This window comes from Trichechus manatus, unplaced genomic scaffold (genome assembly GCF_000243295.1).
Source record: "Trichechus manatus latirostris isolate Lorelei unplaced genomic scaffold, TriManLat1.0 scaffold00333, whole genome shotgun sequence".
NCBI lineage: Eukaryota > Metazoa > Chordata > Mammalia > Sirenia > Trichechidae > Trichechus > Trichechus manatus.
This window is the reverse complement of record NW_004444269.1, coordinates 821,804-846,053: the sequence shown is the minus strand read 5'-3', so window position 1 is coordinate 846,053 and position 24,250 is coordinate 821,804. Positions and strand designations below refer to the sequence as shown.

Below are 24,250 nucleotides of genomic sequence, written 5' to 3'. Positions count from 1 at the left end.
TGTGCATTCAATGCTATAAATTTCCCTCTAAGCCCTGCTTTTGCTGCATCCCACAAATTTTGGTAAGTTGTATTTTCACTTTGTTCAAAATATTTTGAATTTCTCTCGAGACTTCTTCTTTGACTCATGTGTTACTCAGAAGTGCATTGTTTAATCTCCAAATATTTTGAGATTTTCCAGCTATATTTGTTATTGATTTCTAGTTTTATTCTATTGTGACCTGTGAGCATACTTTGTATAATTTCTATAGTTTCAAATTTCTTCAGGTGTGTTGGATAGCCCAGGATGTGGTCTATCTTGGTGAACATTCCATGTTGATGGATGAAGCACTCTCTAAATGTCAATTAGATCCAGCTGAACGATGGTGCTATTCAGTTTGACTATATCCTTACTTATTGTCTGCCTGCTGGATCTACCAATTACTGCTAGAAGGATGTTGAAATCTCCAAGTAGAATAATGAATTTGTCTACTTTTCCATGCAGTTCTACTAGTTTTTGCCTCATGTATTTTGATGTTCTTTATGTGCAATCACATTAAGCATTGTTACGCCTTTTTGGAGAATTGGCCATGTACTGATTATGTAATACTCCTCTTTATCCCTGATAAATTTCCTGACTCTGAAATCTGCATTATTTGAAATTAATATAGCTATTCTAGCTTTCTTTGATTAGTTCCAGCAGTGTATATATCTATCTCTTTATATTTAAAGTGAGTTTCTTGTAGACAACATATATTGGGTCTTTTTTTTTTTTTTCCATCTACTCTGCTGTGCTCTGCCTTTTAACTGGTATATTTCAACCATTCACATTTAAAGTGATTATTGATATAATAAAATTAATATCTACCATATTTGTTACTGTTTTCTATTTGTTACTCTCCTTCCTTGTCCTCCCTCCTCTGTTTTTTGGCCTTGTCTTGTTTTACCTAGGCAATCTGTATGATTCCATTTTCATGGAAACATATCAATTATACTTCTTTAAAAATATTTTTAATGGTTGTCCTAGAGTTTGCAATATATGTTTATAATTAATCTAAGTCCCCTTTCAAATAACACTATTTCACTTCACGTTTAGTACAGGTAACCTATAACAGAGTATTCTCAATTCCTCTCTCCTTTCCCTTGTTGGTGACCACATTTCTGTCATACATTTCACCCATCCAAAAGCTAAAATCATCTAAAATATTGTTTCTGTCATTTTAAACAAATGTTACTCTGCTAGCTCAGTTAAGAATGAGAATATGAACGATTTTATTATCTTTATTCTTGTTAGGATGCTTTTCTTTTCTTTATTTAAATTTGAGTTTCTGATCTATGTCATTTTCCTTCTGTCTTAAGAAAGTCTTTTATAATTTCTTCAAGGCAGGTCCAGTGACATCAAATTCTCTCATTTTTATTTTTCTAAAAAAAAATCTTTATTTCTCCTTCACTTGTGAGGGATAATTTCAGTGGGTACAGAATTCTAGGTTGGTGGCTTTTTTCCTTCAACACTAAATATTTCTCTTGATTCTCTTTTTGCTTACATGGTTTCTAAAGAGAAGTCTGATGTAATTTTTATCCTTGTTACTTTATGGGTAAAGTATATTTTTTTATTTCACTTCTTTCAAAATTTTCTTTTTGTCTTTGATTTTTGGCACTTTGAATATATTATATGCCTAGGTGTAGACTTTTTGATATTTATTCTGGCTGGTGTTCTCTGAGCTTTCTGGATCTGTGGTGTGATTTCCAGTTTTAGAAAATTCTCGGTGGTTGTTACTTCAAATATTTCTTCTATTTCTTTTTCTCTTTCTTCTTCTGTTATTCCCATTATGCATATATTACACCTTTTGTAATTGTCCCACAATTCTTGGATATTCTGTTCTTCTTTTTTTGCAGTCTTTTCTCTCGTTACTTTTTAGTTTGGGAAGTTTCTAATGATGTGTCTTCAAGGACACTGATTCTTTCAATCTACTAGTGAGCCCATTAAAGGCGTTCTTCTGTTCTGTGACAATGGTTTTGATTTTTTACATTTACTTCTGAATATTTTTTAGACTTCCAATTTTTTTTTTAGATTACCTATCTGTTCTTACATATTTTCCACTTTTTCCATTAGAGTCTGTCTTAGCCATCTAAGTCATCTAAAAGGAACAGAAGAAATATTAGAAGTAACAACCACTGATAATTTTATAAAACTAGAAATCACAGCACAGATCCAGGAAGCTCAGAGAACACCAGTGCTGCTATAAGAGAAATACCACAAGTGAATGGCTTTAACAGAGAGAAATTTATTCCCTCATAGTTTAGGAGGCTAGAAGTCCAAATTCAGGGTGCCAGCTCTAGGGGAAGGATTTGTCTCTCTGTCAATTCCAGGGGAAGGTCCTCGTCATCAATCTTCCCCTGGTCTAGGAGCTTCTCAGCTCAGGAACCCGGGGTCCAAAGGACATGCTCTGTTCCCTGCATTGCTTTCATGGTGGTCTGAGGTTCCCTTGTCTCTCTGCTCACTTGTCTCTTTTATATCTCAAAAGAGATTGATTTAAGAAACAATCTAATCTTGTAGATAGAGTCCTCCCTCATTAACATCATAAAGGCAGGATTTACCACACATGGGAAAATCCCATCTGATGACAAAATGATGAACAATCACACAGTACTGGGAAACATGGCCTAGCCAAATTGACACACATTTTTGGGAAACACAATTCAATCCATAACATTCTACGCTTTGGCCCCCAAAAATTCATGTCCTTGCCACATGTAAAATACATTCACCCCGTCATATCAAAGCAAAAGTCTTAAATCAACTCTAAGTCTAAAATCCAAAAATCCTTTTACATCTGTGAAATCTAGAATACAAGTTATCCGTTTCCAAAGTACAATGGTGGAACAGGCTCAAGCTAGACGTTTCCATTACAAATGGGAGAAATTGGAGGGAAAGAAAGGATAACAGGCACCAAGCAAGTCAGCAGAACACATTACATTAGCCCTCAAGGCTTGAAAATAATCTCTATTCTTTGAGACCATTTAGGCAATGGCCCTGCCTTACAGACTGTAGGTATTGGCCATACTATCTGGATTCTAAGTGGAGACCCCTTGGCCCTGGGCTTCAGCTCTGCCTCCAGGTCCACTGGAATGGCAATTCTGCTGCCTTGAATTTGGGCTTCCCCATTCTCCTAGTCCATCTAAGTGTTAACTCAACCCTTTGAGACCCCAGAGGTCGTGGCCTTACCTTTGAGACTGAGGCAGCTCTGCTTCCTCTGTTCCTTGTCTCTTTAGCTTCTGCTTCCTGATTCCTTGGCCTCTTGGCCTCTTGGGGCTCGCCATTCTCATCTGCCCTGCTGGAACAAGTGTTCCAAAGCTCTTTAGCTCCACCGCTAAGTGCCTAGAGGCACCCACTCTGCCAGTAAACTTTGACTGGAAGGCACTCAACTCTCTTGCTCCCTGGGTCAGCAAGCCTAGCTTCACTGATAAATGCCTGGAGGCATCCCACTCTGCCCAGAAGCCTCCTGCATAAAGACACTCATCTCTCTTGCTCTGTGGATCTGCTCTAGCCCTGTCTTGTGCTGGTCTCCTGGTTCTGCTGCTGCTGTTTCTCTGCTGCTGCTTCTCACCATCTGTACTGTCTCCAGTGTAACAACTTTCCTCACTTCCTTCTGAGTTCTCACCAGAATTGTCTTTGACTTCTATAATTCCTTTCTTTTGTCCCCTCCTACCACAGAGACCATCCCCCTCCCTCAGGTCCTGACCAAGTATTTGTCCACCACACATGGCTGGTGCAATGTCACTCTGGAGTGCAACGTCTCCGCAAGGGCTACAGAGAACCTGAAGATTACCTGGGAGAGCAAGGGCCTCCCCAAGGACCTGGAGCAGAGAGAGACACCACGACCAGACACCAACCCCTGGACCCTGGCTGTGAGCCTGCCCCTGAGCCAGCCCCAGAGCATACTCAGTGCCAGCATCACCTGTGTTGTCAGCAACCCCAAGGACCAGAAAAATGCCACCTTAGACCTGGGAGAAGTTTGTGTCCGTGGTGAGTAGAACATGTCATAAAGAAGAGGCACGCTGGAATTCCTGTGGCACTGGGGTGCAAGGGGCTCAATGCTTTACTCTCCGACATGTGTACTAGCACCACCTTCCACCTGATTACCCCATACATATGTCTGGGCATCACATCCAAATTGTTTCTGCTTGTAAATGTCTCTCAGCTCAATCCTTGTCCATGATGCTACAGGCAGTACCTTCCCACAGCTTGGTCCTACCTATATTTTTTTCCTCCCCCACACATCATCTATTGTGGATCCAGAGAGGTCCTTTTAAAAGCAAACCTGATTGTGTTGTTTGTCTGTGTCATCTGTGGTGTCTCACCTCCAGTGACTCCCTGTAGGACTCAGGTGTAAACCCTGCTCTGCCCATATTTCCAGTCTCACATACTTTATACCTAACTGCTTGGAGTTCCGTGAATGTGTTGTGTACCACCAGAGCTTCCAGGCCCCATGTCCTTCACTTCCTTCTTCCTCCTCTTGAAAGATGCTCTACTGCCAGGTCTGTTTTCCTGGGCATGAGACCTGTGCAGTAACACAGCGCCCTGTGTACTGAAGGTGCCTGTACTGGGTTTAATGCTGTGTGGTTTATGTCTTCAAATTTTAAATATAATTAATTCTAATTTAATTTTAAAAATTAATATTTTTTAAATGAGGGGCTTCACAGTTTCTCTTCACCCAGGGCCCCATCAGTGCTGTAGCTGGTTCTGCCCTTGGCCATCACCTCCTTTAAGGAGCCAACTATGGCTACCCCACACTTGGGACTAAAGCTCTGCTCTGGGCCTCCTTTAATCACAGCACATCCTGTGCTGAGTAGGAATGATCTGTTTTTTGTGTTTGTCTGCTCTGTAGGCTGGAAGGTTTTGAGAGCAGGGGCTACATATTGTTCTCCTTTGTATCTCAGCTTTTGGCCAAAGTGTGCTTGGAATCAGTGTTTTCATTGAATGAATGAATGAACTGGTATCCAGTGTGCAGCCCCACCCTCTCTTACCCACTTTCCACCTGCTACTGGAGGGATCTGATGGTGTCATACCATCACTTAAAGCCCTCCTACCACATCCTGGAGTCTCAGATAAAGTTGAACACTTGACATGACCCACAACACCCTCTGAGACCAGACTTCTGCCTCTCTCTGATCCTCCATGCCTACTGCTCCTTCGTGTCCTGAGCCCCTCCTGCCTACTGCAACCAGGCTGCTGGCCATGCCCAAGGGGCTGACATTTTGACACAGTCATTTTCTGAATGTGGTGCTCCTCCTTCCTGGAATGCCTCACCCACCCTCAGTGTCTGGGAAACTCCTTATCCTCCCTCAAGAGTCAGCTTACATATCACCTCCTCTGGGAAGCTCTCCCTGAAGACCTGTGTACAAGGTACAAACTTCTATCACAGCTGCGATCCCTCTGTTGGGCAGAGTGATGGCTCCTTGAGGGAGCAGATCACACCTTATTCCTGTCAGCATCCCTGGCAACAAGCAGGAGCTCAATAACTGGATGAATGAATGTACCTGTTATGCTTTCCCTCCTTCAGCTTCTGAACCAGGCCCCACGGGAGTCCCCACCTGCTTTCTTTCTGAGTCCTCTTGGCAATGGGTTTCTCAAATTCTCTCTTGCCTTACCTTTCTTCACTCTCTTAGTGGGGGAAAAAGAAAATGACAAGAATATCTCCCTGGGAATCATCCTTGGGGCCTTTGTGGCTGTGCTGGTGACCCTGGGAGCTGGACTGTTCCTCTGGAAGACACGTAGGAAGAAGAAGAAGATGGAGCCTGAAAGAGGCAGGTTGCACTTCTCCTTCCAGGATCAGACACTCTCCCCCACTAGACTCTCCTGCATCTTGCTGCATGGGGAGGGAGCTCTGCAGAGGGGATGAGGGGTGTGACCATGGCCTTGGAGTTCATGACAGTGGAGGAGGGACACAGGTTTCCATGACACACAGTCAAGTTCTTCTCCGTGTGTGGCTCAGGTCCAGGTTTGCAAGAGGACTGCAGGGACAATGATGGTGACCTCTACTATGCGATGGTGAGCCAGCAGGAGTCTCTGAGGGGCAAGAAGAAGGTGAGAGCTGGGAGAGGTGGCCTGCCTGGACACTCCCAAGCCCCTCACTTACCAGCCCTGGGCTTTCCAAACCTGGGAATCTGTTGTTTCTGGCCCCACTGCCTCTTTTCCTGTTCTAGGACAATGACAAGTATTTACTAAGACACTTTGCAATTTGAGCCAGCATAGTGCTTGATGCTCTGGGAGAATCATAAGCAGAGGGTGTCAGCAGGCATTGGTTCTATGTGGGTCCCTTGGTTTCCACCCTAACAGCAGGTGTTCTAGGAACCCTCTGTTTTGCATTCCCAGGGTATCCGTGGGCAACATATGGAAGAAAAGGAGACTTTCCCTACTGTCTACAGTGAGGTCCATAAGCCAGGCCAGGCCATAAATATTTAACTAGAGGAGGCAGGAGAATCTGGAACTCCTGGGACACCGCCACCCTGAGTCTGTCGCCATGAAGATACTGGCACTTCCAGCTGTGATCCAGCTCCTGAGGCCCATGGTCTGTGCTACCCTGACCTTCCTGACCACAGCTCCCTACGCACATGTGACCCTGTGCCTTCCTCTGTTCACCTCTCCCCTCCAGCCTTCCCCAGGCTGCCTGAACACTCAGGATGGTCAACCTTGTGGAGTGAGCTCCTTTTGCCATTGACCTGGATCCTGAAATATTCTCCTCTCTTCCCAAAGAGGACCGTTGCCTAGCGTGCACATGACAAATTTCCACAGCCTCTTCTGCATCACTGGGATGTGTCTTTCTGAGAACACAAGGCCAGGTATGAGGACTGTGTACAGGTGTTGACTGTGGCACGAGGAGGGAGTCAGGATCTCGGATCAGGATGTGGAGTTGGGGGTTGATGAAAACAGCATGGGTGGGTGGGAGCCCACAAAGGGACTGGCCCAAGGCTTCTTTTGGCAACCTTCTGTAAGGCTCCCTGGGTGTAGTGGGCAGTGTGTGTGTGTGTGTGTGTGTATGTGTGTGTGTGTGTGTGTGTGTGTGTGTTTAGAGGGCTGTGTAGTGTATATTATACAGCTGGGCCAGACCCCTCATCTATGCTACCTATACTAACCTGGACCTAAGCCTTAGCCTCACCCACGGGCCCCAAACCTTCCTTTCTGTAGAGTAGGAAGAGGAACTTGTAATATCCAGGCCCTCCCCTGCCTTCTGTTTCCCAGGGAATGACTCCAGGAGGCCAGAGTTGGGGGTTTTTATCTTAGATAAATAACCCTAGCTCATCCTCTGGCCCAGGATAGGGCACTTAGTGGAAAGAATAGCTGTGCAGCGTCCTCCCAACCCACTTACCAGCCCTCTCTGCCATGGTGGGGCTGCTATGGGCTCTGACACCTCAAGGCTGTAGGAAGTTGAGGTCCAGCCCTCTCCAGCCTGCTCTTGTATTGCACTCCCAGCCCCCTATTGCCATGCTGGACATTGGTCATCTGCCCAAACACTTGGTAAGCCTATTCTTTGCCTGGAATGAGGTTCCCTCTCCCTGTTCTTCACCCCCACTCCTGCCTATTGTAATCTAGCTCATCCTAGCCAAATACCCTACCCAAGCTGTATTTTCCATGGGCCTGTCTGGATTCCAAAGTTTATAAAAGACCTCTCATACTTCTGACCTTCCAGACACCTTGGACATCACTTAAGGGCCCTGCCATAGTCTGCTCTGGATTGGCATCATGCATCTACCCTGCTGGACCTAATTTGGGGGTCCCTCAGGAGGATGGTGTTGTGATGGGGGGCCAGTGCCAAGGAGAGCATACACTCTGTGAAGGGTCTGAGCCACTCTTCCTCCCACTCCCGCAGAGGATCAGCAGAGTGACATAGAGTACAGAGGCTGCAGGTGGTCTGCATGGTGGTTCTGCTTGGATGCAGTGGAGGACACAATGTCTACCAATGACTCTGTGTGGCTCAGAAGTCAGAGGTGGGGACTTCCCTATCCCACCTCCAGCCTCATATTGACTGAGGACCTGGTGCAGCCTGTGGTGTGTGGGTTCTTCTCTGCTTGTGGGTCCTCGCCTCCTCACAGCCTCCTCCTCTTTTCTCAGACCCCAGCTCCTGCATTAGAGATAGGCTGACTTTACTACTATGAGGTGCTGTGACCTGTACGGCAGCCTAGGTTCCTCTTGGTTCCCCTCCCACCTCAGCTCAGCTCAGCTGCCCCATCTCTGACCTCAGATAGCAAAGTTCTGAACAGGGTCTCTGTAAGGGCTTGAGCATTGTGAAGCAATGCTAGGAGGCTGCTGCATGGTGGGATGAGCGAAGGAGGAGGATTCATTACAGGGTGCTGTCTCTGACCTCTTCCCCTCAGGGTGAGCACAAAGATGAGGGAGAGGGAGATGCTATCTCCTCACCCAGCTTCCCTGGTGACCAGTCATGGCTGCGCATGAGTACTCATCAGCACAGGAGCAGTGTAAGATATGACCACCCAGTGACCTGTCCACCCCACATAAGGCAGGAAAAAACAGAGGAAGCAAATCATGTTTTCCTGAGCCTATAAGGGCCAGATTTTGTCCCAGGCACTTTACAAATATTTCTTTGAATTCTTAAAATGGCCTTTGATGGTAGGGATTATTATCCTCATTTTTATGTGAGGCTACTGAAATTGCTGGCTAACTGGTGGCAGAGCAAATCTTAAATCCAACACTGGATGATTCTTACCCCTTCACCACATGGCCACCGAAGACCTTGGAATCTTGGGAATATTCAGATAAGAATATCCTCTGCCTGTTCCTGTCCCTTCCCCCAATTAAAGTGCTGCGTTCTCTCCGAAGTACTCTAGCCTTCTGACTCAGGTGCTCCAGCTCTGGCTGAGCTTGGATTGTTGATGGAGCTGGTGGCTGAAAGAGGAATTTCTCCTTAAGTAGAGAATGGGGTTTTGGTGGGTTGGGGCTTGTGGATTGAAGGACTCTGTAGTCTGGGGCAGACTAGACGTCTGAGGAGAGATGCCTCCCTGTCTTGTGTCTTTTACCAAGTTTCTACCTTTTCCATGTAAATGATGTCCTGCATATTGGCACCCTCATCCTCAGAACAGCACCATCTTTGCATTATTATTCATAACAGCATTCAATAAGCCTGACATAAGTCTCTTATTTAGACCTTCAATGATTCTGTAAGGCAGAAATATCCATTTTATAGGTGGAGTAGCTAAAACCAAAGAAGTTATATACCTCATGCAAGTTCTGAGTAGAAAGTGGCAGAGGCCTGATTTGGGCCCAGGTCTGTCTGCTCTCTCTTTAAAGCATACTAGGGTCAGAGAGGACCATAGTTTCACTTCTTTTCACTCCTTCTGGCTCATCCCAGACCCTAATCAGCCATCGTGTCCCATTGGGTTATCCTTCACTAACCTTCTTGTATCCCATCCTCACTCTTTCGTTCATATTCCCCACCTCAGAGCACCCGTCGGGCCCTCATATTATCATTCATGTCTGGACTATTTCAGCACCTTTTCTACTGCCTTCTGTATCTTTACTCATTTGTTTTCTCCAAGCCATTATGGTGAAATTTCTGAATTTCAAAGGCACTGAGCAAATCTAAAGAGTCACATTTTCTAAGTCCAGGCTTAGGCACCTGATTTCAGTCAGGCCAATCAGTGAAACCCATTGCCGTTGAGTCGATTCTGACTCATAGCGACCCTATAGGACAGAGTAGAACTGCCCCATATGGTTTCCAAGAAGCGCCTGGTGGATTCGAATACCGACCTTTTGGTTAGCAACTGTAGCTCTTAACCACTATGCCACCAACGTTTCCAGGCCAATCAGAGTCATTATTAATTTGGAAACAGAGAAATGGAAGACCATCTCTTTAGATGCCTGGATATTAAAATGCAAAATGGAGGCATTGTTGTTGGCCACGTTTCCCATCACATGGACCTGAAGTGCAGAACAGCTGATTTGCAGAGGGAAATAATGAGGAGGACTCTCTTAGATGTGAAAGGAAGAAAACATTCGAAAGGCACTTGAATTCCTGGATTCAGAGGTGTCTGAAGTCTAGCCACTTTCCCTTACTGATAATGCAACATGGGGGGACAAAGAGTACAATGCTGACGGGTCTCACTTAAATCCATGACCTCTTTGGGGCCCTTGGTGCTGAGTTGCAATCTCGATAAGTATTTTTAGCCCATTCACTCTCCCAATCTCCTAGATATCTGTTAGGGATTAAATATTGTATCCCCCGAAATATGTGTTGGAGTACTAACCCCTTTACCTGTGATCTGATTCCATTTGGGAAAGGGTTTTCTTGGTTACGTTAATGAGGTCATGCCAGTATAGGGTATGTCTGAAACCTAATTACTTCTGAGTGATATAAAGAGCAGCATAGAAACAGAAACAAGCGTGCAGAAGCAAGGAAGATAGACGGCACATGAAGATCACCAAGAAACTGAGGAATAGAAGCAGAAAGAGACAAACATCTTCCCCAAGACCTGACAGACTGAGCAAGCCATTACCTATTGCTGATACCCTGAATTCAGCCTTCTAACCTCCTAAACTGTGAGAGAATAAATTTCTTTTCTTTAAAGCCTCCCACTTGTGGTATTTCTTTTGTAATAGCACTAGGAAACTATGACAATGATCATGTCTTGTCTCTTCTTGAACCCCAATTCTTCTTCCCTATCCTCATTGTCAACAGATTACTTTGCCTTTTATTGCACTGACAATATTGAAGTAATCAGAAGAACTTCCAGAGGCTCCATCACCAGACCTACCCACCTCCCTGCATCTGAACTCTTATCTTCTGCCTTTGCCCTTGTGACTTTGAACAATCGCAGCTCCTGCAAGTCTGGTGTTCCTCTTGGGCACCAGATTCCCTCTCTGGCCTATGCAGTGACATCACTCCACAAGTTCTTCCCTGCATTAGCTTTGAAAAATCTATACTGGATTATTCTTATCAGTATGCGAGCATGCTGTAACCTCTCTCATTAAAAGAACCCTATGAACTCAACTCGCTTTTAGTACAGTCTCATTTTTCTGTTCCAATTTATAGCAAAATTATCTGAAAGCATTTTCTATATTTCCTCTATCCAACTCCCTCCCATTTTCTCTGGAATTCTCTCTAATGCTGCATTTCCCCCAGCTCTCCAATGACACTGCTCTTGTCAAGGTCTCCCAAGAACCCCAGATTGCTAAATCCGATAGTCAACTCTCAGTCCTCATCTCCTTAACTTCTCTGCAGTAATGGACACATCCGTCACTCCTTCCATAAAACACTGTCTTCACCTCACATCCAGCACTCGCCGTTCTTTTCCTTCTACTCACTGGGTGCCCCTGTGTTTCCTTTACTGGTTTCTTTCTCACTTCTCTCACCTCTATGTCCCAGGGTTCAGTTTTCAGATTTCCTCTCTTCAGTGTCTCTGATGTTGTAGTAGGCAGAACAATGGTCCCCAAAGATGTCCACATCCTGATTCTTGAATTCTGCGAATATGTTGCCTTACATGGCAGAAGGGACTTTGTAGACATGATTAAGGTTAAGGACCTTTGATGAGGAGATTATCCTGGATTATACAGGTGGGCCCAGTCTAATCACAAGGGTCCTTAAAAGTAGAGGAAGAAAAGACAAAAGAGTGGGTCAGAGAACTTGATGTGAGAAGGACTCCACCTGCTGTTGCTGGCTTTGAAGATGGAGGAAGTGGGTCATGAACCAGGGAATGAGGCAGCCACTAGAAGGTGGAACAGCCTTCAGTCTACAGGCAGCAAGAAAACCAAGACCTCAGTTGTGCAACTGCATGGAACTGGATTCTGCCAACTACCAGAATGATCAGGAGATGTATTCACCCCTAGAGCTTCCAGAAAGGAACACAACCTGCTGAAACCTTGATTTTAGACCACACTGGCCTTTTTTCTATTTCTTGAACATAGCAGTCATGCTCCTGCCTCAGGGCCTTTGCTTTTGCCTGGAATTCTTTTCCTTTAGGTATCTTCGTGTCTCATATCCACTCTTTTTTCATGTCTTTGCACCAGCGTTATCTTCTTAGTGAGATCTACCCCAGCTCCCTATTTAAAACTACAACCTCCTCCTGGCACCCTTATCACTCCTCCTGGCTCTATTTTTCTCCACAGCACTTACCACAGGGATTTGAAGGTGCGTTTTTGTGGGCTGTTGAATACTATGGGCAAATGAGACCTCAGAATAAGCTGCAAATCGTAATATGTAGATATCATTATTATTCCTAGGAAACTGCATAGCTGATAAGTTAATGAACTTGCCCAAGGTCAAAAAGGTAATAAGTGGCCGAACTGGGATTCAGACCTTGGAGTTAAATTCTTGACCAGTGCATTATACAGTTAAATAAATTATGGTCTATCCACATAATGGAATAATATTTATATAATAATGCAGGTGCATGTTTATGTACTGAATTGGGAAGATGTTCATGCAATATTAAGTGTGTTACATAAATGTATAGTATTACCCTGGTTTTATAAAAATATATACCCATATGTTGATGTGGTCGTGAAGAAAGTCTAAAAGTTGTTATGCCAAATAATTAAGAGTAGTCATCTTCAGGGTTCTGTCACTTTCTCTGTATCATCAGATTTTCTAAAACATTAAAAAAAATTATCTATTAAAATTTTTGAGCAGAGAAGTGACATGACAGGAATGTGCTTCAGAAAGATTAAACCACATTTATTCTGACAAGAAGTTTATCATCTTGGAAACCAGTTGAAGTATTTATTCTCATGTTCCCCCTTTCAGTTTCTATTGTGTTCAAATGACTCCTTCAGGATTTTTATTGAAACCACCCATAAACATCTCTGAATCTCTCTAGACAGTGCAGGCAATATGAAAATTTTGGTCTAATTGATCCAAATGGAGAGTCCCTGTGAATTGCTGATAATCGTGGCTGTTGATCAAGCCTATGAAAATCCTGTCTGTAGATCTTTGAAAAGCACCAGTGCCTGGATCCTATCCTCAAACTGGGCATCATCTATATTTTTAAAAACTCAGTAGACATTTCTGGTGCGTGAGTAGGGTTTAGAACTGAAGCTTTTGGTCTGTATGGACTCTTTATAAAATTCAAACGGGAATGTACATGGCAAGGAGAGGCTGAGAGTTTATCTTCCAAGATAATTCTCAATATTCCTCAGCACTTAGTCCAGAAAGTGTTGAGTGAAGAAATGAATGAATGACAAGGCCCACAGACTGGCATTACTTTGAGGAATTCACCATGGTTTAGACTGTTCCTCAGACTCTGAGGCCAAGCTCAGAAGCTCCATCTCATCTCTTGCCCAGAACTGACTTGACTTTTGGATCTAAAATCTTGCCAAATAGCCTCATAAGATGATGATGTAAAAAAAACCAGAGTGTATATTTATTAATTTACACTAAGAATTATGCTTGTCCACTGGAGTAGATAGTTCCATAGGCCTGATCAATGAATCCTCTTCCCAAAGTTAAATCACTCAGGAAGCCAAGGTATCAGTGGGCTACTTGGTGAGCAGGAGTCAGGACAGATGGGCAGCTGTTGCTGCTGCGGATTCCACTGGTCTTGGAGAGTCTGAGCTCTCTATCTCCGTGGTAGGATTTACCTGCCTGGGGTATGGATCTCCTGCCAGCCTGACAGCACATTGTTTGTCTCTATCTCTCACCTGTCTTTATGCTCTGATTCTTATCAACTCCTTTTGATTGACATAGTCTTTCTTTAGTCATGTTCATGCTTGAGATTAAGTTTTGTCCTGGTCCACAAGTTGGAATCTCTATGAAATTATCTTGTATACCACTGCTGTCAATAAAAAAATTCCCCCAACACCAAACAAACTCACTCTTATTTCCCTTATTTCCAAGTCTTTAGCAGAGGTAGTGGAGGGACAGAGCACTCCTTAATACCTCACATACCACCAGCTGAACCATCAAACTGTCTTTGTCAATGCATCCAACAGAAAAACTATGAACTGGCTAATGGGATCCTGCAGGTATTTAGTTGGATCTTCACTTAATTTATCACTTAGACATTCAGCAAGAGCCTCTCATATTTAAATGAGCCAGAAAAAAGCAAATAAATATAAACACAAGGAAAAAACCCACCTTCTAAGAGGATGTAATATATAATTAAAATCTATTCAAGTTAAAAATCTTATAAAAAGGACAATTTCTGGAAAATGCAATTTACTGACATTGATTTACATGGGTTTATACAACCTCAAGGAATCGACACAGAAAATATTGAAAAACTTATACAAGTGTTTTCCCTTCCAGGGCATTCATTTATGAGTTAGAACACTTGACAAAGCACAAAAAAGAAAACAAAGTCCCAATCCAGTCGTCAAATCTGCTTGAGCATCTCTCACTTCCTTTCTTCTGCAGCAAACTTGATCTTGGCGAGCTGGATGCCCAGCTTCCCAAAGAGCACAAGGAAGACAAGGCCTTTTGCTAACATTGTTGACTGTAACGTGAGCAGGAATTGAGTTCTTGTCCCTGTCGGGTCGGAAGCAGCGCCGGGAGTGAGAGGCTTCTGGGTGACTGGATCCTGGGACTGACCATGTTCCCTAAGTAAGCTGATTCAATGTCAGGGACTCCAGTTCACTTAATGGGTCTGAGTAAATTGGGACTTTGGGCTTAGAATAATCCCACGTGCTATTGCCAGTGGGAGTTTCTTAGAATCTAAGAGTGTCCATGTTGGGAGGAAACTCAAAGATCATGGAGTTCTACCTCTTTTTTGTGCTGTATAACAATCCCAATAAATGACTGTGCATCTGTGCTTACACACCTCCAGTGACAAGGAACTCACTATGCCCCAAAGCCATCTATTCCATCTTTGGACAACTCTGACTATGAAATGTTCTCTAACATTGTAAGTGACTAGCTTCTCCCCCTGAATATTAGTTCCTATGAGGTCAGTCATTGCAGATGGGATTCCTCATCCACTCAATGGCCCTTCAAGTGGGATTCAGAACAGAGGCACACATCAGTGCCTGGTATAGCTTTTCTCTTCCCAAAAGTCCCGATTTTCCCCACCCTCCCTTTTCTCGGGCACATGCCAACTTTTACTGTCTCTGGGTTTTCTTACTTGGCATTGTCCCAAGGGCTGGAAAGGTTGGGATATCACATTACTGACGATGGTAAGAAAGAACAATGCCCATCCCCAAACTCCTGGGAAAGTGGTCTTCCTAGAGCATTAACTTTCTGGACATTTTCTTCAGTACAATGGAATTCTCCTAAGTGTAAGGTGGCATTTTTCTGGTCTATAGGGTTGCTGACCACACAAGTGAAGCTGATATTGGGCCTGCTCAGGTGCTGGCTCACAGGCAGACTCAGAGTCCGTGTCCAGGAGTTGGTGTCTGGTCCTAGTGTTCCTCTCTGATCCAGGATACTGGGGAGGCCCTTGCTCTCCCAAGTCATGTTCAGGTTCTCTGAGGCCCCTGTGGCCCTACTCTCCAGGGTGACACTGTACCAGCCTGGTGTAATGGAGGATGACTTGGCCAGGATCTGGGGGGGAGGTGGGTGGGCAGGCTCTGGTGTAGGAGGGGATAGAATAATTATTATTGTATTTGTACAGCACGTTACTCATCCATTATCTCATTAATTTCAGAGCATTGTGCTCAGAAGTTGAGGCATTTCACAGCTGAAGAAACTAAGGGTTGGCAAGGTGAAACAGTTTTGCCAAAGTATTATGATGAGAAAGTGGTACAGAATCCCAGGTTTAGAGAAGGTTAGGTAGCCAAAGTCACTCAGTTCTGTCTACCACTTGCACCCCTGCTGGCACCACACACAGCTGAATTCACACTAGCTGCATACAAAGCCTGGGATCCTCACAGTCCCCATAGCTCTGGGAGGGGATCATCAACCTTTGGGAAAATATCTTCCAGGTACAGAATTTGCAAAGGAGTTTCTGAAAATGAGTTTTGAGACTCTTAACTCTTCATCAATACTGAAGACATAAAAAGGTTCACATTTGGAGATGAGGGGGTAGAGAATGTCTTTGGATGGGTTCCTGTCCCTCAACTCAAGCCTGGTGAGAGCAGATTCACTGGGACCATTTAGAGAGTTTGATGTGTGTTCCTACAGCTGGGGCTGGGGGTGGGCATGTGGAGGACCAGGGCCTGGCTCACACTGAGAAATGTAAAGGGCGAGGTGTTGCTGAAACAGCCTAAGATGGTAGCGGAAAAGGAACTGCTACTGGTTGAAAAGAACTTGCATTGCCAATGAAGAGGCAAATGTACATGCTTTCCACGAACTAGACATAAGACTTTCTTAAAAGGACTTTGTCAAGAGAGCCATCTGGAAGGGCAATAGAACCCCAATAGAAATAGCCTGCATGGAAGTGGACCAGCCAAGAACCAGGGGCCAAAGAGAAAGATGTAAGTGACCATCCTAAGTGGGCATTACCTGTGACAGGGCAGGTGAGAGATCCCCAGCATGGGAGAGGGGGATCTCCAAAGAACCTCTGGAAATCTCCATGAAAGAAAGAGTCAGATTAAACACTATCAGGCCCAGAGACCCCAACTGCTTGATTAGCACAACAGTACTAGTCAAAGAAGGCCTTACCTGTACCCCCCATTCTCCCATCCTCTTTGTGCTCCTCTCTCCCTCCCTGTCCTCATAGAGTTGGCAGAGAGGCTTCCTGTCTGTATGCTGTTCTCTATAATCCTTATAGGCTTTTGCCAGGGAATTTTGTCCTGGTCTTTGAGTATCACTTTCTGCATCTGCCGTATCTGCCACTGATGTAACAGGTTTTGCTTGTCTCAGGGAAGTGTGGGCAGCTGCTGGTGGTGTCCACGGCCCCTGAAACAGCCTCCATGGTGAGGTCCATGCACTCTGAGCCTTCCTCTTTCTGACCTGAGGTGGCTTCTGGTCCATGGTCCTCTTAACACTTGTTTCCTCTACAGGGGCCCATAACAACATCTCCATCTCCCCAATATCATGCACAGACTCACGGGACTTGTAACACTTCTGGAGGCCCCTTTTCTACCTAAACACACCATACCCCAATTTCTACTCAGCAGGGCTCCTTTAGGGGGGACGCTCTTCTCCCAGGTAAATTGTAAGCAGGACCTAAGCCCCTCTGCTTTTGTATTTCCTTTCAGCTGATCTGGAATGTCTATCACCTGGCTTGCTCTCCAACCTTGCTCCACAGCCCCTTCTGTTGTGACCATTGGGAATGGCCATTTCAAGCCCCTTCCAATTTTTAATCAGCCTCATCCTTAATGCATATCTTTAATGTTTACTTAATTTCCCACCCCATTTTCCATTTCTGTATATCTTGAGTCATAACTGATATCTTTGTAGTTTGTGATTTGTTGAGAGAACTCTATTCTCTGAGTCTACAATCTCTGGTTTTGGCACACACAAATCTCTCTCTTTTTTTCTATCAAGAAAATATGCTCTTGTCTATTTTGAAAGTCAAAAACTGAACACTGATTTCTGCATTCACAGCTGGGTTCTAGCCTCTGCCTGTGCAATGGCTGTCTCAGCTCCAAGTCTTGGAGGTTTTGGGAAAAAAAGATTTCACAGTAATGAAAAAAAAGAAAAAAACCTATGGAAACCTCCGGAAAAGAAGGCACTTGAGCTGACTTAGGAAGCCCCTCCTCATACTCTAACACACTCTGATGATGCTTGAAAAAAATATAACGAAAAAAGTTTTAAATTTGGAACTGAGATTCAGTAGACCTTTAGTCAAAAAACAAGAAGGAACACAGTGCTAAAGGGGTCGTTTACATCCCTAAATGGGGATGAAGTCTTAGCTGTGGTCTTGTGTTTGTAGGGATGCTGCACAAAGCCAGGTAAGGGGCTGGGGTGAATATAGGATGAGAACATTTCTATCTTCTGACCTGGGAAATCAGCTTGCGAGGCTGCCACCTGCCCTGTACCATGGGTAGAGTCTGTGAGAAGTCGGAATCCTAGGCTACACTGTGCATGGGCACGAGTGGGAATTCTTACTACATGCGGGAACTCCCAGCCCAGAAATTAATCTAAAAGTAGATGAAGCCTACAGGGCCCTGTTGTTGTTAGCTGCCATTAAGTCGGCCCTGACTTGTGGTGACCCCATGCACGACGGGCTGCGATCGTTGTGATCCATAGGGTTTTCATTGAATGATATTCAGAAGGGTATCACTAGGCCTTTCTTCCTAGTCTGTTTTAGTCTGGAAGCTCTGCTGAAACCTGTTCTGCATCATAGCAACACACAGACATGTGGTGGATGTGCATGAGGTTCATTGGCTGGGAATCTAAGCCATGTCCCCCACACAGAAAGTGAGAATTCTACTACTGAACCATCAATGCCTCCACAGAGGCAAACACTAAACTGACCCACTGGGACACTTCCACAGCTCAGGGAACATGTATGGGCTCTTGAAAGAAGCCAGAGGAAAAACAATATTGATCTACAAAGAAACAAGGAGAAGAATTACTTCAGACTTCTTTTCAGAAACCATGCAAGGAAAGAGAGTGGAGTGAAATATTTAAAATTTTGAAAGAAAAAATTAACCAACCTAGAATTCCATACCCAGAAAAATTATTCCTCAAAAAATATACTTGTAAGGATAGTGTTGATGCGTTGTGAGGTTGTTAACCATTGTCATAGGGCAAGATGTGTACTGTTATATGAGAAACTATTTTGTCTGCAAACCTTCGTCTAAAGTGAGAATAGCAGCACAATTGGAAGAGCGTAGTCAATGTCACTGAACTGTGCATGTAGTTTTTGAAATGGTGTATCTTTGGCTATGTATATTTTCACCAAAAAAAAATGTCAAGAAGGGAGAGGGTTGACATGTTGTGGGGCTGTTAACCAATGCTATAAAACAATATGTATACTACTGTTTATGAGAAACTGTTTTGTAATTCTACACCTGAAGTACAATAAAAAAAAAATATACTTGTTAAGTTGGACTTCAGTAAACTTATAAGTGTTTGCTCTGTAGAAGACTCTGTTAATAGAATGGAAAAAAAAAGTTACAGGGTGGGAGAAAATATTTGCAAAACACTTATCTGATAAAGGATTTGTATCCAAGATATACAAAGAACTAGTAAAACCCAACAAGAAAAATCAAACAACCCAATTACAAAATGGGCCAAAGATCTGAACAGAAACCTCACCAGATGATTAATCAGCCTATGTAAAAATGCTCAACCTCATATGTTGTTGTTGTTATTAGTTGCTATCAATTTGATTCTGACACATGGTGACCCCCATGTGTTCAGGGTAGAACTGCTCCATCGGTGACCTTTTGGAAGCAGATTGCCAAGCCTATCTTCGGAGGCACCTCTTGGTGGGTTCAAACCAGCAAACTTTTGGCTGACAGTAGGACACGTAACTGTTTGCATTATGGGACTACTTTATATGTCATTAGGGAATTGGAAATCAAAATAATAATAAGCTACTACTATACACATATCAGAATGGCCAAAATCCAAAACAGTGACACCATGAAATGTTGACAAGGATGGGGAGAAACAGGAACTGTCAATAATTGCTGGTGGGAATGAAAGATGGTATAGCCACTTTGGAAGACAGGCAGTTTCTTACAAGATAAACACAGGGTTACCATCAATCCCGAAATTATGCTCCTAGGTATTTCCCCAAATGAAATGAAAATATATGTCCACATAAAAGCTTGCACGGGAATGTTTATAGAAGCTTTATTCATAGTTGCCAATATTGGAAGCAATCAAGATGTCCTTCACTAGATGAATGGATAAAGAAACTGTGGTACATGCATACAATGGAGTATTACTCAGCAATAGAAAGAAATTAGCCATCAAGCCTTGAAAAGAATGGAGGAACTTTAAATGCATACTGCTAAATGAAATAAGCCAGTCCATTAAATGCTACATACTGTATAATTCCAACAATATGACATTCTGGAAAAGGCAAAACTACAGAGACAGTAAAAAGATTAGTGGTTTCCAGGGGGTTGGGAGGAGGAAGGAGGGATGAGTAGGTGGAGCACAGGGCATATTTAGGGCAGTGAAACTATTCTGTATGATTCTGTAATGGTGGACTCCTGTCATTTAGCATTTGTCAGAACCCATAGGACTGCGCAACATAAGGTGTCAGTTCTTCTTTGGTCTTCCTTATTCGCAGTCCAGATTTCACAGGCATATGAGGCGATTAAAAGCACTGTGGCTAGGGTCAGGTGCACCTTAGTCCTTAAAGTGGTTATGGACTTTAGTGATGCATGAATATTGGTTTATCAACTGTAATAAGTATGCCAAGGATGCAAAGTCTTAATAGAAGAAGCAAAGTGTAGGCGGCAGTATGTGGGAACTCTCTGTACTTTCTGCACAATTTTCCTGTAAATGTAAATTGATCTAAAATAAATAGAATATATTGGTTTATTATTAAAGCTTCTATTAAATAAAAACAAAACAAACAAAGCAAACAAAAAAGCGACAATAAGGAAACAAAATTTCCATTAGAACCTGCAGAAAGGAATACATCTCTGCTGACCCCTTGGTTTTAGCCAAGTGAGACCAGTGTGGGACTTAGGACAAATAGAACTGTAAGATAACAAATGTGTTGTTTTAAGCCACTGGGTTTGGTAATTTGTAAAATAGCAATAAAAAACTCATAGAGAAATTAATTAGCCTTAGTCTATAGAGAATAATTAATGTTATTGTAAGGATTTCTCTTCTTGTCAAATTTCCTCATTCCTCTTTCCCAAAACACTGAAATGATATTCTCCCAGGTATGAATCTTAGCTCTGCTCTCCATCAAGTTGTGAACTCACTTACCCTATGTTGAGGGGAGAAAATAGAGTGCAAAGACTGGTATCTGGATGCAGTCCTGCAAAAGGGAGCTTTTGTGACACTTCCAGGAGCAAAAGAAGGAAGTAATCCATGAGACTGAGGTGAAGGGGTTGTCACTTACTGAAAACAATGAGATGGAACATCTGAATAAATGCTTTTCCTTCACTTAAGTCACCTAGAGCCCGGTACTGCCCACTGTCCTTAAGGGTCAGATTCTCAATCCTCAGGGTTGTCATATTGGGCACATGGACACTCTGCTTGTCGTTGTCCTGGAGACTGACCCACATTGGAGAATCTGTCCCTTTTTAGACATGCAGCATGACTCTGTAGTCTGACTCAGGGCCAAATCGCCATGAAATCTTCTTCAGCTCTGCTCCTAGATCTACTCCTGGCTTCATGATCACGTGAAACAAGATAGAATCTCCTTCAAAGGAACAAAAGCTCAGAATCCTTAGATCCAGAATCGTGTGCTACAGAACTCTTGGCCCCAATGCTCCAGACACCTTGTATATGGAAATAGAAATCATGAATGTTTTTTCCTCAAGAACAAATGAGAGAATCACAGAACACATTTTTTTTTTTTAATAAAATCCATCCTATATATGTCCTTGATTCTAGGAAGGCAACCTGATACAGTGAAATTAAAATTAACCTTTGTTGAAATTTCAAATTTGGTTACTTTAGATTAATTAACTGAATTAATTAAGCCATACTTCCCTTCTGTAAAATGATGGTATCAACGCCTTCGTCATAGGGTTGTTTTAAGGATTCAATGAAGTAAAGTATCTCAAGTGCCTAGCATAGTGTCTGGATGTGCTGGGCAGCTGTTTCTTTCTTCTTTGGGAGCAGCACCCAAAACAACCCCAGACATGGGACACCATCAATTGTTCTCTGCTGTGGGTTTTTTTTTTTTTAAATATTTTATTGTGTTCTTGGTGAAATTTTATACTGCAAATTAGGTTCTCATTTAACAATTTCTATACATATCATTCCAATTAAATTGAAAGCTGTCAAAAATGAAGTGGAATGCATAAACATCAATAACCTAGGCATTAGTGAGCTGAAATGGACAGGTATTGGCCATTTTGAATTGGACAATCGTATGATCTACTACACCGGGAGTGACAACTTAAGAGGAATGGCATTGCCTTCATCGTCAAAAAGAACATTTCAAGATCTGTCCTGAAATATAACGCTGTCAGTGATAGGATATTATCTATATGCCTACAAGGAAGACCAGTTAATACAACTATTGTTCAAATTTACACACCAACCACTAATGCCAAAGATGAGGAAATTGAAGATTTTTAACAACCTCTGCAGTCTGAAATTGATCAAACATGCAGTCAGGATGCATAGATAATTACTGGTGATTGGAATGCAAACGCTGGAAATAAGAAGAAGGAACAGTAGTTGGAAAATATGAGATTGGTGATAGAAATGATACCGGAGGCCGAATGATAGAATTTTGCAAGACCAAAGACTTAGTCGTTGCAAATACCTTTTTTTCCACAACATTAACTGTGACTATACACCTGGACCTTGCCAGATGGAACACACAGGAATCAAATCAACTACATCTGTGGAAAGATACAATGGAAAAGCTCATTATTGTCTTTCAGAACAAAGCTCATATGCAAGTTCAAGTTGAAGCTGAAGAAAATTAGAACAAGTCCACGAGAGCCAAAGCATGGCCTTGAGTATAATCCACCTGAATTTAAAGACCATCTCAAGAATAGGTTTGACTCATTAAACACTAATGACTGAAGACCAGATGAGTTGTGGAATGGCATCAAGGACATCATACATGAAGAAAGCAAGAGGTCATTAAAAAGACAGGAGAGAAAGAAAAGACCAAAATGAATGTCAAAAGAAATTTTAAATCTTGCTCTAGCTAAAGTGAAAGGAAAAAATGATGAAGTCAAAGAGCTGAATGGAAGATTTCAAAGGGTGGATCGAGAAGACAAAGTAAAGTATTATAATGAAATGTGCGAAGAGCTGGAGTTAGAAAACCAAAAGTGAACAACAGGCTTGGCATCCCTCATGCTGAAAGAAGTGAAAAGAAAATTCAAGCCTCAAGTTGCAATACTGAAGGATTCTACCGGGAAAATATTGAATGACACAGGAAACATCAAAATGAGATGGAAGGAATACACAGTCAGTGTACCAAAAAGAATTGGTTGACATTTAACCATTTCAAGAGGCAGCACATGATCAAGAACTGATGGTACTGAAGGAAGAAGTCCAAGCCTCACTGAAGATGTTGGTGAAAAACAAGGCCCCAGGAATTGAAGAAATATCAATTGAGATGTTTCAGCAAACAGATGCAGTGCTGAAAGTGCTCACCCGTCTATGCCAAGAAATTTGGAAGACAGCTACTTGGCTGACCGACTAGAAGAGATCCATATTTGTGCCTATTCCAAAGAGAGAGGTTCTCCAGCAGAATGTGAAAATTATCAAACAGTATTAATATCACACACAAGTAAAATTTTCCTGAAGATCACTCAAAAATGGCTGCAGCTGTACATCAACAGGGAACTGCCAGAAATTCAAGAGGGATTCGGAAGAGGACATGGAACGAGGGCTATCATTGCTGATGTCAGATGGACCTTGACTGAAAGCAGAGAATATCAGAAAGATGTTTACCTATATTTAATTATGCAAAGACATTCGACTGTGTGGATCCTAACAAATTATGGATAACATAGTGAAGAATGGGAATTCCAGAACACTTAATTGTGCTCATGTGACACCTGTACATAGACCAAAAGGCAGTCTTTCAAACAGAACAAGGGTGTCTCAGTTATCTAGTGCTGCTATAACAGAAATACCACAAGTGAATGGTGATATGAGATTCCAATGTGCCTCTGCTAGCTTCTCTCTTTTATACCTCAAAAGAAATTGACTTAAGACATAACCTAATCTTGTAGAATGAGTCCTGCCTCATTAACATAACTGACTGTAATCCTGCCTCATTAACATCATAGAGGCAGGATTTACAACACAGGAAAATCACATCAGCTGACAAGATGGTGGACAATCACACAATACTGGGGATCATGGCCTAGCCAAATTGACACATATTTTTGGGTGACACAATTCAATCCATGACAAAGGGGATACTATGTGGTTTAAAATCAAGAAAAGTGTGCATCAGGGTTGTATCCTTTTACCATACTTATTCAATCTGTATGCTGAGCAAATAATCCAAGAAGCTGGACTGTGTGAAGAAGAATGGGACATCAGGATTGGAGGAAGACTCATTAACAATGTGTGATATGCAGAGGACACAACCTTGCTTGCTGAAAGTGAAGAGAACTTAGCACTTACTGATGAAAATCAAAGACTACAGCCTTCATATGGATTACACGTCAACATAAATTAAACAAAAGTCCTCATAACTGGACCAAAAAACAACATCACAATAAATGGAGAAAAGATAGAAATTGTCAAGGATTTCATTTTACTTGGATGCGCAATCAATGCCCATGGCAGCAGCAGTCAAGAAATCAAACGATGTGTATT

The 24,250-nt window shown here is 42.8% G+C and overlaps 1 protein-coding gene across 4 annotated transcripts in view; it reads left to right on the top strand.

Moving 5' to 3' along the window:
- LOC111819246 (SLAM family member 8-like) overlaps positions 1 to 18,073 on the top strand; it is a 39,455-nt gene extending 21,382 nt beyond the window's left edge. For 2 of the 4 annotated variants that reach the window (XM_023725591.1, XM_023725593.1), the window contains 4 exons: positions 3,694 to 4,005; positions 5,649 to 5,786; positions 5,975 to 6,066; positions 6,355 to 10,368. In XM_023725591.1, coding sequence (XP_023581359.1) covers positions 3,694 to 4,005; positions 5,649 to 5,786; positions 5,975 to 6,066; positions 6,355 to 6,444 — 632 coding nt within the window. In that variant the 3' untranslated portion in view covers positions 6,445 to 10,368. Of the gene's footprint in view, positions 1 to 3,693; positions 4,006 to 5,648; positions 5,787 to 5,974; positions 6,067 to 6,354; positions 10,369 to 14,236 lie in introns of those variants that run through there. The other 2 variants (XR_002822990.1, XM_023725592.1) reach the window with 2 other exon arrangements.
- Positions 18,074 to 24,250: the final 6,177 nt, after the last annotated feature.